Raw genomic sequence first — 13,821 nt, forward strand, 5'->3', positions numbered from 1 at the left:
ACAAATGAAATATCTCCCGTTGCCAAAAGGTATTAATTTTCAATCCTGTGTGACTTAGTGTTCTGGTGCCTTCTGATCAACCTTTGGTGTTAGTCCTATGCTGAAGTTGAGGAATGTCAGAAGTATTTATCTGAAGAACCAATCTTCTTCAGAACAGCTTTGCTCTTCACCAACTGTTCATAAAACTGCCCAAAAAAATTACCCCACATATTTGAAACACAACGCGAGATTTTTAAGGCTTCTTCCCGATGGCATATTGTTAATGCTGTCACTTTGTAATGAAGGGATCCTGGGTTCGATAGCCAGTGGAGGCAATGGAACAGTGGTTCGGATCCCACTTTAAACTGCAGGTCCAGTACTGATTAGCCTTTCTGTGCATAAAGTGCAGTGGCGTCGTGTGCGGTTCGCATACGAGTGTTCAATGCGGATTTACTCCTCTCCCTTGTAACTTCATATTCAATTGAAAAAGTGAGAATAACAGTTCAAATTATTTTCAACAATTTTCCCCAATAATCATGCTATATTTGAAGTAATGCAAGAAGGACCTCTCCCTCTTAAAATCTGCCAGGTCTAGTGAATTCTCCCTAAAGTTTGCAACTATGTAGCACTGACATTTTCAAGTCCCCCTAGACATGTCTTGAATATGCTGCACTCTGGTGCCGAATGTAAGAAGTACTTCAGCTTGCATCAGTGTTCGCACAGCGAAGTGAACATCTTCGGGGTATAGTGGCCAACAGCCCCTTACGTGTCAGCTCTATGCAACACAAACAGCAATTGTGTTCAACGCCCTCCGTGGAACACCGTGGGAGTCAGGGTTACCAACTATCTAGAGAAGTTATCAGATGTAAAAGAAGTCTTGTCAGAGTAAATTGTGTGTATATACTCGTACATCAAACATAGTATTCTTTCAATAAATATACGTATGTATGTGTGAGCATTTAATATGTATGTAATTTAAGACATATACATGAGTGTTCATGTGTTCATGCAAACATTATCAGGCAACGTGCCCGATAAAGTGGACTTAAAATAACAAATCAATAACAACACAAGATTTGTCTTTTGAGTTGAGGTCAAGATGCAGGAATTTAAATTCTTGTTGAAGGTCCGTATTGAAACTACATGTATGCTTCTTTGCCCATAATAAAACCTGCGACGCGAGCTAACTTCAGCAGCAAACTGAAGTTTGCTAGAACGTTCTTGCCGACAATGAAACTTGATTACTATGAAGTGCTTGAAAAACAGTCCAGCTGTTTTTGTCATAGTATTGCCATAACGACAGTTTAAAAATTCCATCAAAATTATTTTTAGCATGAAATGTCTCTGAAATTTAGATTGGGTTTTCAAGGTTACTCCTATACTTTTATAAAATAAGGCAAATATAGGTGTTTTAATAATATAAAAGGGGCGACCGGGACATGCCTCAGAAACAGGACTGTCCCGGTTAAAACAGGACATATGGTCACTGAACTTTGAGAAAAACATAGCTGCTATGACTTATGCCCTGACCCTCGTATGTTTGCATATGTAATTTTGTAGCATACTGTTATTCTGGAATTTTTTTTTTTTACTTTTTTAATACTAGTGATTATTACCTGTCTATGCATTTTCAAAGGTATGAAATATTTACGTCTCAGTTTACAGTTTAGAAATAACAAAAATAATGTTGATGTTGCAAATGTTAGTGCCATGTTAGATTTAATGAGCACGTTATTTCTTGAAAACTACAGATGATAATTCAGTCCAGTCTTTTTTATTCATTTATATGCATGTGAAGGTATGACATTCTGGAATGACAGAACAATATATTTATTGATGCTATTTTAAACAAATTAATTTTGATAATGTCAATGTCCCCTCCCGCAAATAAGAATTTATGTAACTTATGAATGATATTACTCTTCAACCACCAATTTTTGCTGATATATTTTACTTTACATGTAATAATAATAAATGTTTACAATGTGTGGCAATTATAGTGCAACCCTCAAATTTCCAACATTGCCCAAAAATTATGATTACCTCAAATTTTTTCATATTTTCCAATTTTTTTTAAATTGGTAGACATGGATTACACCCTTGAGTGTACTTTTCTTATGCTTCCCTACAAATTTGGTACAGTGTTCATAGACCTGATGCTAGAAGCAGTTTTCCAGATCTTTTTCTGTAATGGCAACACTGGTTTCCTTGTACATTGTTATTATTTTTTCCACCCAGAAGTATCAACCTATTTTCAACAGTACTTTGCATGGTTGTAGAAATATACCACTGCTACAGGCTACATTTTTCATTCCCTTTGGTCTATTGTGTTCAGAAATATGTCACAATTATTGCAGAATTCTTGTGCTAGGTAATGTGTGGCTGATAGTTAAAGCATGCAGTTTCTGGAAAACAGCAAATCTTTTTTTATTATTTATTATTATTACATAAATTCGATCAAGAATATATTCTTTCAATACCTCTTTTGCAATATGAATTATGTTAACTTCCTTCATTTACAAAAAAGTTTTGCTATTTAGTTTAGAAGATGAATAAGTATTGAAGTATCTCTTTGATGATGATTTTAAGTTTTTATTTTTGAATGAAAATCTCATGTAGGAATTGCAGCTTTCCTGGCGACGTGATTCGAAGAAGTGCCCTTGGGTTACCAGTCAGATTAATTTGGCATTAGCCTCCAATGTTTCGATTTAACCTGGCAGGTAGCCTGAGAACACTTTTTTTTATTAATCTTATATTGAACTTATTTACCTCAGCGTTTTGAAAGAAACTCTTCACCATTATTTTCTTACCATCTCTCTCTGAATTAAATTTGATGGAAATATCTAGCCAGCTATTGTACAAGGAGCACTTGTCGATTTTGTAAAAAACACATTTCCAGCAATACTGAACAGATATACAAGAGACTACCATCATTTGAAAGAGGAACATTTGCTGTTTCACACAGACCTTCAGGGTGTCCACCAGTCAAGAATGTCAAGAAAAAGTCAAGAAATTATGCTTGTGGTCAAGAATTTTTGCATTTTTTTTTCAGTATAGTGAATTTACATTGTTATATACCTGTATTGGGATTTGTTAAAATTGAATATTTGGAAATCTAAAATTGCATTGAGTTATTCTTATGATTTGTGTACTTTGTTTCTTAAAAATTTCATTCTTGCATGTAAGTTGTGTAAAAATATTAAATAAAGTAATGTGGCCATTCTCCATCCAGAATGAAGTCTGAAGCATCAATTTTTACATGCATTAATAAAATTAAATCAAGTCTAAATCTCTTGTTAAAGTACACCTTCAGTTTCATCTTAACCAATCCTGTAATAGAGGTTTTTCATTAAATAAAAAAATATATTTTCTTAATTTCTAACTATTCCTAAGTAAAGAAAAATGGGGAAAAAAGGTCAAGAAAAAGTCAAGAATTTTCTATTTGTTATTTTGGTAGATACCCTGATCTTACGCCTTAAAGGATGGGCCGTGACACCGGTGTCACAAGCTGCTTTTTCTCGTAGGGTGTTACATTTTTTTAAAATACTGTAACTTGAATAATGATCGGAGATACATGTTTTGAGTTCTGCATGATTCGAGGTATGTAATTAACAATTTGTAAAGTTTAATTTCATTGTTACTATTTTGGGGGGAGGGGTCGATGTTCCGGAAATATAAAATTTCATTTAGAAGCATGCAGAATTCAAATTTCGTCCTTAAAACACATTCGGCATTAGTGCATTAAATTTTTTTTTGTCCGAAAATATTAGCAATAAGTGCATAAATTTTTCTACATCAATGGAAAACATACCAGGCAATATGCGTGTACCTTTTGGAGATTCACGCCCTGCCGTAGCCGATGAATTTCAAATTTTGTATAAAAAAATAATTACTTTCCCTTTTTAATCTTCTTCTTCTAACTGATTGCAGAAATTTTATTAGTTTTCCATCAGGATTATAGCCCAAGGTATACTGAACAAAACAAGGTATCATTTGTACCTCTAACGTTCTTAGTCCCGGAAATATAAAATTTAATTTAGAAGCATGCAGAATTTCAAATTTTCCGCTGAAAATATGCTCGGCGTTAGTGCAAATACCTGGAAAATCATCCTTGGCATCTAAAGGTTAAATGCATTCGACCATGTGGCAAGGCAGATGCCAAGGAGGTGCTCCTTTCTCACCCAACCTTCTCAAGCATGTCTTGTGTGACGTTTCCAAAGGCGGTGCCTGTAGAAGTGGAGTAATGTAAAAATTGTCTGTGATGAAACCCTACTGGAAGAAATCACACACTGGGAGGTCCGGTGATCAGGGTGGCCATGTGCAGAATATGTTGTGTCCGACTGTTGCATGACTAATACATGGGAAAGTTGCATCTGGACTAGCCGTGTGAGGTTGTGTTATTGTATGTATATCTTAGTGTAGCTTGAAAAAGTTCTGGGAAACCAGAACGCAACATCCCAGATAAAATAAATAAAAACCACTAAAAATAACTGTGTTAGATTATTTTGCATCTATAAAAAGTGGTTATGTGAACCTTTAAGAAGAACTTAGAAATCCGGATTGCTGGAAAAGTGTTTAATGCCACAACTTGTGAATGAAGAGGGACAGCAACTAATTTACCAACAAGATGGGGCCCCTCCACATTGGCATACAAAGTTTACATTACTCCACTTCTAGACACTGTCAGAATTGCGAAGGGACATCGCCGTCAGAAACGTCACACGAGACATGCTTGAGAATGGGAAACCTGTCTGGACATCTGTCCTGAAACACATTGGCCACACATCAAATGCATTTAAGATGTGTATAAAACTGCAAATATTCTTCTTTCAAATGGCAGTGTTATCATGTATTTCTGTTCAGTATTCGTGAAAATATAGTTTTACAAAATCAACTAATAAATTGGGCACACCCTGTATGTACTGATAGGTATACAGTTGTAATACTATATCAATTTTATTACTGACCATCTTGAGTATTTAATGCTTTTATATGTTACAAGCATGTGTACTATTTTGAATGTTATTATGTTCTTGTTATTAAAGCCAAATTCATGGACATCGAACCTCTGTGGATCGCCATGAACTCCTCACATGTTTTTGCTGCTTCAAAGGACAACTTCTTCCTCTGGCATTTCAGAACTCCAAAGTCTCGGTCCACTGTGGAGATAGCAGGTGAGTAATACATACATATAGGGTCTGGCAATATATATCTACCATTTCAACATATTTCCCATAGTAACATAATACAGCTAATGTAATGAAAGATAGTGATAAGTGATAGACAACATAATGTGATTTGTAATACTAAAACAAAACACTGTTATTTTCTTGTAGTTTACGGTTTTACAAGCATAAGAAAACAGTTTTTTGTTGTGACGTTTCAGGAGAACACATGCTCCCTTCATCAAGACATTCATTTTTATTTTGACTAAAGATACAGTTATAAGAATGGTTAGCAATTTTAAACAAAAAGAATCCCTTATATAATGGATGTTGTCAATGTTACATTGTTGTAATATAGCAACCTAACTGTGAAAAGAAGCAGTCTGTTTTATTTTTATTTCAGATAAAAATTTTTGATCAAATTATTTTTTATTTAAAATTATGAATCCCAAAATCATCAGGTAATTCAAAGTCATCTTTGTTTTCACAAAGTTTCTTGATGTTTTCTGTTACCAGATGTGGAAATCACAGGAATATATAATATAAGTTGTTCATGTTCAAAGGATTATGTAGGACAAACAGCAAGGAAAATGGCAATAAGATGGCACGAACACGATTTGGACATTATAAATTTAAATCCAAGAACAGGTTTGTCAGCTCACATCATCGAAGAGAAGTATTTGATTAAAAAGAGAAAGGTTTTAAAAAGATTGACGGAAAACATAGAGTTGAATGTCTGGGAAGTGTGACGCTTGGTTTTTATACTAAACACATTGAGGATAAGAAGTAGGAAAACGTGAGCGAAATTAAGGGCCAAGGATGTTTAGGTTAGTACTCAAACCACGCAGACACAATCGTATGATTCAATTGCTTCATCCTCTCTGTTTCACGAGTTCGATTAACCTTGTACATTAAAATTGGAGGGAAATATTATACGTTTATACACGTAGACTATGTTCATATAAAAAGGAGGACTTGTTTTAATTTCCTTGTCTTTATATATATACAGGGTGGGCACAAAGTCACTTTCCCCAATAAATGAAGAAATAAAATATTTGGGGAAAACGACTTTGTGCCCACCCTGTATATAGTAGTAATCCCCAAAAGCAAAACAAAAATAATGATCACTAACGGAGCGAACAAACACTTCTATCGTATGGGCAAATTAGTGCTTCTCTTATTTTTAGCAAAAAGGTCAGTTCCTGTAAAAGAAAGGACAATTTTCAATAACACTCTTACTTGCTAATAATTAACCTTTTGAGTACCAAGGCCATTTTCACAAGTAAGCCTCTCGGTCCCGAGCCGATTTTGAGCAAAATGCAGAGTTTCAATTAAATGAGTGTAGATCGGAGACTAATTGCCCTAGAGAGATGTGTGATATACCGTTGTACGCGGAATGAACCAGAGATTCAGACTATATGAAATTTATACAAATTCGGTGTATATGGGGGAGGGGGCTAACTCTGAAAATTCCAAAATTTCGGAAAAAAAAAATTGGTTCCCCTACCCTTCCCCCAAGAAAAAAGTACATGACAGTGTCGACATGCACATGGAAATGATCTCTGAGATGTAAGGAACACAAAAATATGTGCATTATTATCATATGACCAATGTAACTTGAGTTGTACCCCCAAAAGGAATGGTCTGCACGCCACTGATTCAAGCTTCAAAATGCAGCGGTACCTTGAAATGACTATAGCTCAGAAACTAAATGCCCTAGAGATATGAAAGATATACCGTTATACGCAGAATGAATCACAGATTCAGACGATATATAATTTATGCACATTCGGCATACATGTGGAGGGGGAAAGGGGGAAATCCCCTCAAAAATACTTTTCTTAAAAAAAATGGTGTCCCCGAAAAAAATGTCAAAATGCACAAAATGCAAAATTTATGCAAATTTGGCGTATATATGGAGGGGGAAGGGAGAAAACCCCCAAAAAATATTTTTAAAAATTGTCACTTCACCCAAAAAATGTCCTCGCACTTGGGCACAAAACGACACCTACGCACAACATTCAGGGACAAAAAGCTAGAACGCAGTGAAAAATGAGCACCGATTCTTGCAGCTACTTGAAATTCTATTTTTAGACAATGCAGGGTAACCCCTGTCTCAACTTGTGGACACTTGTGCTAAAAAAACAAAAGTTTCCTTCAGCACGCTTTGAAATTCCATTCTCACACAACGCAGATTCAGCAACCAATCTTCCCCCTCCCCCTGCTTGCACCCTCACGGAAAACTTTCATTTTGACATCGGATACTGATAAACAAGCTTCCTTCGAAAGCAGTTCAAAGGCGGGAGTGAAAAGCATTGCTTTAGAACAACAAAGCCGGTGTTCCTTTGTTGGCAAGAATTTGACCTTGAAAAGAGACTCAAAAGAGAAGTCCCTTTTCCCACCTTTCCCCCTCCATTTTCATGAAGACAAAAAATGGAAAAAAACATTTCTGTTAAATACATGTGTTAGGAACAATATAAAAAAAATCGAAATTCTAGCCAAAAATAGAAAAGTTATAACGTAAAAACTACGACCTTGACACAGCATCTCGATCGAGATGCTTGGGACTGTGAGGCTTTCATTTGGGTATCTCGATCGAGATGCTTGGGATCCAAAAGGTTAATGAGCATCCTTTTAGTGGCAGGGAATTCATGAATTACTGTTGACGGAAATAGCCTATCATAACAATCAAAACAACGATTTATTCAATCAAATCAGACAAGTCAACTTTAACATACTTCATTTTTACACCTCCATAAATATTTTGCAACAATATTTTATGCGATTACAATTACAACTGTTTTCTTATGCTTGTAATAACCGTAAACTACAAGAAAATAATTCTACAATGCAAGCAAAGCGTACATACAAGAAAAACTATTAAAACACTGTTAACTTTGTCTTATTTTTTTGATAATTACATCAAGTAGATGGGCACCATTTTGTAATCAAGTTACACTCACGGAGTCAATGATCAAAATTATCCTGAGAGACACGAGCAATGTGAGTATAATTGCCTGGACTTCTTCCCTTATTCTTCTCTGCAGTGTGTCTAATTTAGGGATACTTGTTGCAAAAACTTGGCTCTTGAGGTACCCCTAGAAATCTCAGGGAGTCAAAACGGGTGATTATGCAGGCCATGCTATATTCCTGAAATGTTAGATAATTTTGCCTTCGAACACATTATGTAATTTGTTATCATTTCTCGAGCACTATGTGTGGTTGGAAATAAAGTACCCACGTCCATATTGAATGTCATTTTGGTCACAATGTGAAACTGATATCAACATTAACGCTGCTGAGCTATCGTACAATTATTAATTTTAAAAAATGCCTCTACTTCAAAAGTACAGTGTTCAGGAGTCCAGCGCTCTGTTGCTACAAAAATGACATCCCTCGTGCTCTTATCGAGCATGCTCAGTTTCATTCCTACTGCGTGGCTGTAGGGCATACCAACTTTGAAAGTGGTAGATATATATATTGCCAGACCCTTTACATACCAGAAGAGGTCGTAATTACTCCCCCTATAACTATATTTTTTATTGTCATGCAAAAATATAGTTAAGCACTATGATAATGTTGCACAATTAGTTATAAGCAATGTAATAAATATATCCTACATCAATACATTATATGCACACAAACCTCAATGCGTTTTTTTCGCGCATGCACATTAACTGTAATGTTAGTAACGTAGCTTTTGTCATGCAGAAATATCATGAATTTACAATTAGATTCTTATCAAAACAAATGGTAATGGCAATGAAGAAAAGGCACAATTTAACAACTACGTGACCTTTTTATTCTTTTAAAGTTTTTTTTGTTAAAAATGTACACGGTCAATCTTCAAATAACATAATTTGGATAATTTCAACAATTTTTTATTTATTAAAATTTTAACAATCAGGCATGATGTAGCACATGCAATTTTTAATTTTCAAACAAGAACAAACTCGCGCAGCGAGGTTCTAACTTCCTAATAACAAATTTTAAATTCATATGATTGCATAGTGTGACTAGTCTTCGTGCTTGAATAATTAGTATTTCAACCACAATCATCTCTATTTCATTCTTAACTTCACGTAAACTTCATTACTCTTATTTGTACAAATTAACGCTACTTACACATACGTATTCTTAGACCACAGTTAATTGATGCTACAAGTGGTATTTGTATAACCATCAAGCATTTACATAACCTTTGCACTTGATAATTTGCCATTTTTGGTTAAACCAAAACCACACGTAATTCACAATAAAACCTGCAAGCAAGGTTTTCACTAGAATCGTGTTCGATGAATTTACGCTTAGCGGTAATCGTATGGTTAGATTTAAATATTCAGTTCGTCAGTGCAAAAAGGGGTGGCCATTTGCATTTTTTTTGTATTCTAATTCACTCAACATATAATTTCAAGTTTTGTTAGTTCTTGAATAAACAAGATTTTGCCGAAAGATTGTGTCACAATACGTATGTTCAATTTTGTGCTCTTTTGAAAAATACTTTGTTAAATAAATGTGCCTCAATTCACACGATCACGCCACAATATGAAAAGTTCTAAACGCAGCACAAGTTCTTGTAATACATAAGTATATATCTTTCTTATCACTTGAGGAAAATCTACATACCTTGCAATATATTCAACAGCATTTTAGGTGAATGAAGTTTGTAAAAGTGGTGTTATAAAAAATCCTTCTTTCCTAAGCACATGGTTCTGCCTTGATACGTAATTGCTTCCTGTTCATTGCCCATAGGGCATTCGGAACGAACGCGAAGGTATGTTGCCTTGCTCGGACAACTCGACACGGCTGATTGTTAAATATAGATGTTGACTGCGTAGGATCTGAGCATGTAGTGACAGGGAATATTGCAACCACTTCCGTGCATGCATGAAGTTCCCTTCAACACTACCAGATGGCAGTAGCGGCTCAAGCCTGTCAGGTGGAGCTCCCCCTGACGGCGAAAAGGAGAACTTCGTTTCTTCTTGTAAACGTAAGTTCGTATGGGAACTGTAGTGTTTGCGAGATTTACAAAATTGCAACGTCACAGTATTCCTCAGGATAGTGAGGCTTGGCGGGAGATGCGATGCAAAACAAGCATCGCTGGTAGACCTGAGCTGGACCTCACTCACCGCGGAAAGGGCCGGGTTTTTCTTTAAATCTTTTTTCACATCTCTGCATTTCAATCCCTCAAGATGAGAGTGATGTTAGCTCTTGAAAGCTCGGAAGCCTATCCAGAAATCACCTGGCTGATATCCCAAGAACACCTCTTTAACACTGGGAACCAGTTGTTGCATTGGTGGGATTCAAATATGGTGTGCTTTTTTGTTACATAGATATTTCATTCATGTGAAAAGTTCATTATGGTGTTTTTTTGAGTTGGTCAGAATGTGATCCATCGCTTTCTTTCTTTCGGTCTCTTTGGGTTATTTTATTTCACTATTTTACCTTTTCAGTTAATCACAACTAGGGCTTGGAAGTTAATTCAAGTTATCTTTTTTTTCTGAGCCTTGAAAACAATGCTAACCTGATATCAGTCCGTTTCCCTTCAGTTAGAATCACAAAATGCCATTTTTATTTTGCATTTTATTGCATAATTTTTTTTACCTTTTTTGGCTTTTAGGTTATTTTTCAGTGTTTTTGCCATTTTTATTGCACTTTTCTCCATTTTTTAGGCTTTTTTCCTCCTCTCTTGTTGTTTAGTGAATTTTAAATCCATTTGCTAGCATAACTTACATATTTAATTTCCCTGGCATGGTCCTCTTAGCAAGTTCGCCACTAACCTAAAAGACGTCAATGGAAAAGTGTAATATTATTTTAACTGAAATGTTTGGCAATGCATTAAATAATTTATTTTGGTAAATTCATTTTCCTCCTTCAAACTTAAAATGCTTGTGTGAAGCCTGCTTTGAAGTTCCCTTGGTGGCCTCAGTTATCGCTTTAATCTGTGGTTTTAAAGTAAAGTTAGTCACAGTATTTAAAAAATATATAATCTGATGAACGCAAAACACAACCGTTTCTTTTAATGCTGGTGAACTACTGTATCGTGGAACGTTCACTCTGAAAGTTGATGAATGACTTACACAGGAAAATCTTGCAGCAGTGTATTTTATGTAACCTTGAAGTAAGAGTAAATAACTTAATTCCTTTTTCCGTTTGATTCAGTAGTTTCAACCACCAAACAATGGGTTTTATCAAATTATTCAACCACTTGTAATTTACGAAAAAAATCCAGCTTTTATTTTCAGAGCGAAAATTATTTTAGGTCTTTTCCAGCATTATAGGTCATCAACGTCCGAGCCCTTCTCATAACAATAAGCAATATAGGTCCTTTTTTAGCCTTTTTTAGTTCTTAACGGCTTTTTCTTGCAACTTCACCTTCTTTCGACTACGTTTTTACTGCCCATTCTCAATTCGAATCATCATCAGTTCATCACCTCTTAAACATCCTTTCTGTAGTAAAAAAAAAATAAAAGAAAGAAATATATTTGAACCATCCCTGAAACAAGAGAAAAACATTTTTGGACTGAAAGAAGATGCATTTCATTGATATAGTTTTTTTGCACTGTGTGTTCCATATCACCAGAATTTTTTATTTTTTTATTCATTAAATATGTAATTAAAACTGAAGGTATTAATTAATTTAGATCACATTTATATGACCTTTTTTTGTTTTTAGGTCCTTTTTATATTTCAACTTCAGAGCCCTAATCATAATGAAAAGCTTTGGATTTTTTATTTTTGTTATTTAGCATCACTTTTCTGCCTCTTTTGGCTAATCACGATGATGAGGATGAGTGATGATATGATAAAATTTATGAAAGGATACTCACAAGGAAAATTCATGCACAGGCTGAGATCTATCACGGGACACTTGGTGTCGTAGCATGCTGTGCTAACCACTCAACCACAGAGGCTGGCTAAATATCTTGGTTATTTTTTTTTTAATTTTTAAGCCCACTTTATGCACAGTAAGGCCAATCGGAACTGGATCTACAGTTTAAAGTGGTAAATATTTTGATTCGAAAGTGTGTGCATTCTATTGTGCTATTTTCAAGTTAGTGAAGTTAAAATTTCTGGGATGTAATGCTTTCAGTAGATCTCTAAAACATTCATAAAATGTATTCATAATTATGTAGTAGACTATTGATTACAATAAAATTTCTTTTCCCAGGTTCAAGGCGAGATAAAAAAGAACGCCTGTATCATGTGGACGATACTCCTTCAGGTGCAGCTGATGTTATGCAAGACCTGGATAGGAATTACGAGGTTTGTCCAGTTTTTGCATTTACAGTAAGGATAGGACATGTTAGTCAATACTCTATTGGTATTGGTCAATCTGATCCAATATATATTTATAAATATCTCATAATTTAGTGCACAATTCTGCCATTTTGTTGTAATTTTTTATAGATATAAACATACAACTTTCTTTTCCTATTTTTTTAAAAGTAATAGTCTAAATCTGCAGCACCTTTTGCATTGCATTGCAGTGAACCTTTCAGCTTGTTCAAGGACCATTTGGAATTTTATGTCGAAGCGCTAGCATATCGGTATCAGCAGGGATAGAAAATACAAAAAATAATTTAACTGTGAGTTTAGAAAGGGGTGGCAACCTAAAGTAAACTTGATAAAAGATAAAGATGGTGATTTTCTAGCTGACCCAAGCGATATTCTAAATAGATGGAAGAACTACTTTAATGACCTTTTAAATGTCCATGTAGGAGATAAATCAGAAGTAAATGAAGTCCACACAGCAGAACCTTTAGTTCCAGAACCTAACTTGACTGAAGTTAAAGATGCTATTAAAAGGCTAAAGAATAACAAAGCACCTGGCATTGATTTAATACCAGCTGAGTTAATTAAATATGGTGGAAATTCATTAATATGTCAAATTCATAAATTAATTTGTTTAATATTGAATAAAGAAGAAATCCCTCAACAGTGGAAAGAATCCATAATTGTTCCTGTGTTTAAGAAAGGTGATAAAATGAACTGCAATAAATACCGTGGAATTTCTCTACTCTCAACAACATATAAAATATTATCTAACATTCTTTTAACAAGACTAACCCCATATGCTAATGAAATTATAGTTGATTATCAATGTGGATTTAAACGTAACAGATCAACTACAGATCAAATTTTTCACATCAGACAGACACTTGAAAAAAAATGGGAATATAATCAAAATGTCCATCAGCTATTCATTGATTTCAAAAAAGCATATGATTCTGTCAAAAGAGATAAATTATATAATATATTAATAGAGTTTGGAATACCTAAGAAGCTTGTTAGTATGATAAAAATATGCACCAGTGAAACAGAAAGTAAAATTCGTGTGGGTATTAATATGTCTGACAAATTTACAATTCATGATGGGTTAAAAAAAGGAGATGCATTATCTCCATTGCTCTTTAATTTTGCCTTAGAATATGCTGTTAGGAAGGTAAAAGAAACTAAAGAAGGACTAAAATTAAATGGTGTGACTCAGTTGTTAGCATATGCAGATGATGTAGACTTACTGGGGGATGATGTGAATACAATTAAGAATAATGCTAAAATATTTTTCAAAACTGCTAAAGAGATAGGTTTGGAAGTTAACAAAGAGAAAACTAAATATATGCTTACAGGCCGAAACCAAGTGTTAGGTAATAATCAAAATCTAATTATTGATAAC

At 34.6% G+C, this 13,821-nt stretch overlaps 1 protein-coding gene across 2 annotated transcripts in view; it reads left to right on the plus strand.

The window, feature by feature from the left end:
• Oseg4 (intraflagellar transport protein Oseg4) overlaps positions 1-13,821 on the plus strand; it is a 134,603-nt gene that overhangs the window by 43,513 nt on the left and 77,269 nt on the right. For both annotated transcript variants that reach the window (XM_083115762.1, XM_083115763.1), the window contains exons 10-11: positions 5,025-5,153; positions 12,316-12,410. In XM_083115762.1, coding sequence (XP_082971888.1) covers positions 5,025-5,153; positions 12,316-12,410 — 224 coding nt within the window. The remainder of the gene's footprint in view (positions 1-5,024; positions 5,154-12,315; positions 12,411-13,821) is intronic.

The sequence above is a fragment of the Lepisma saccharinum genome, assembly GCF_977018435.1.
Source record: "Lepisma saccharinum chromosome 12 unlocalized genomic scaffold, izLepSacc3.1 SUPER_12_unloc_1, whole genome shotgun sequence".
Classification (NCBI taxonomy): Eukaryota; Metazoa; Arthropoda; class Insecta; order Zygentoma; family Lepismatidae; genus Lepisma; species Lepisma saccharinum.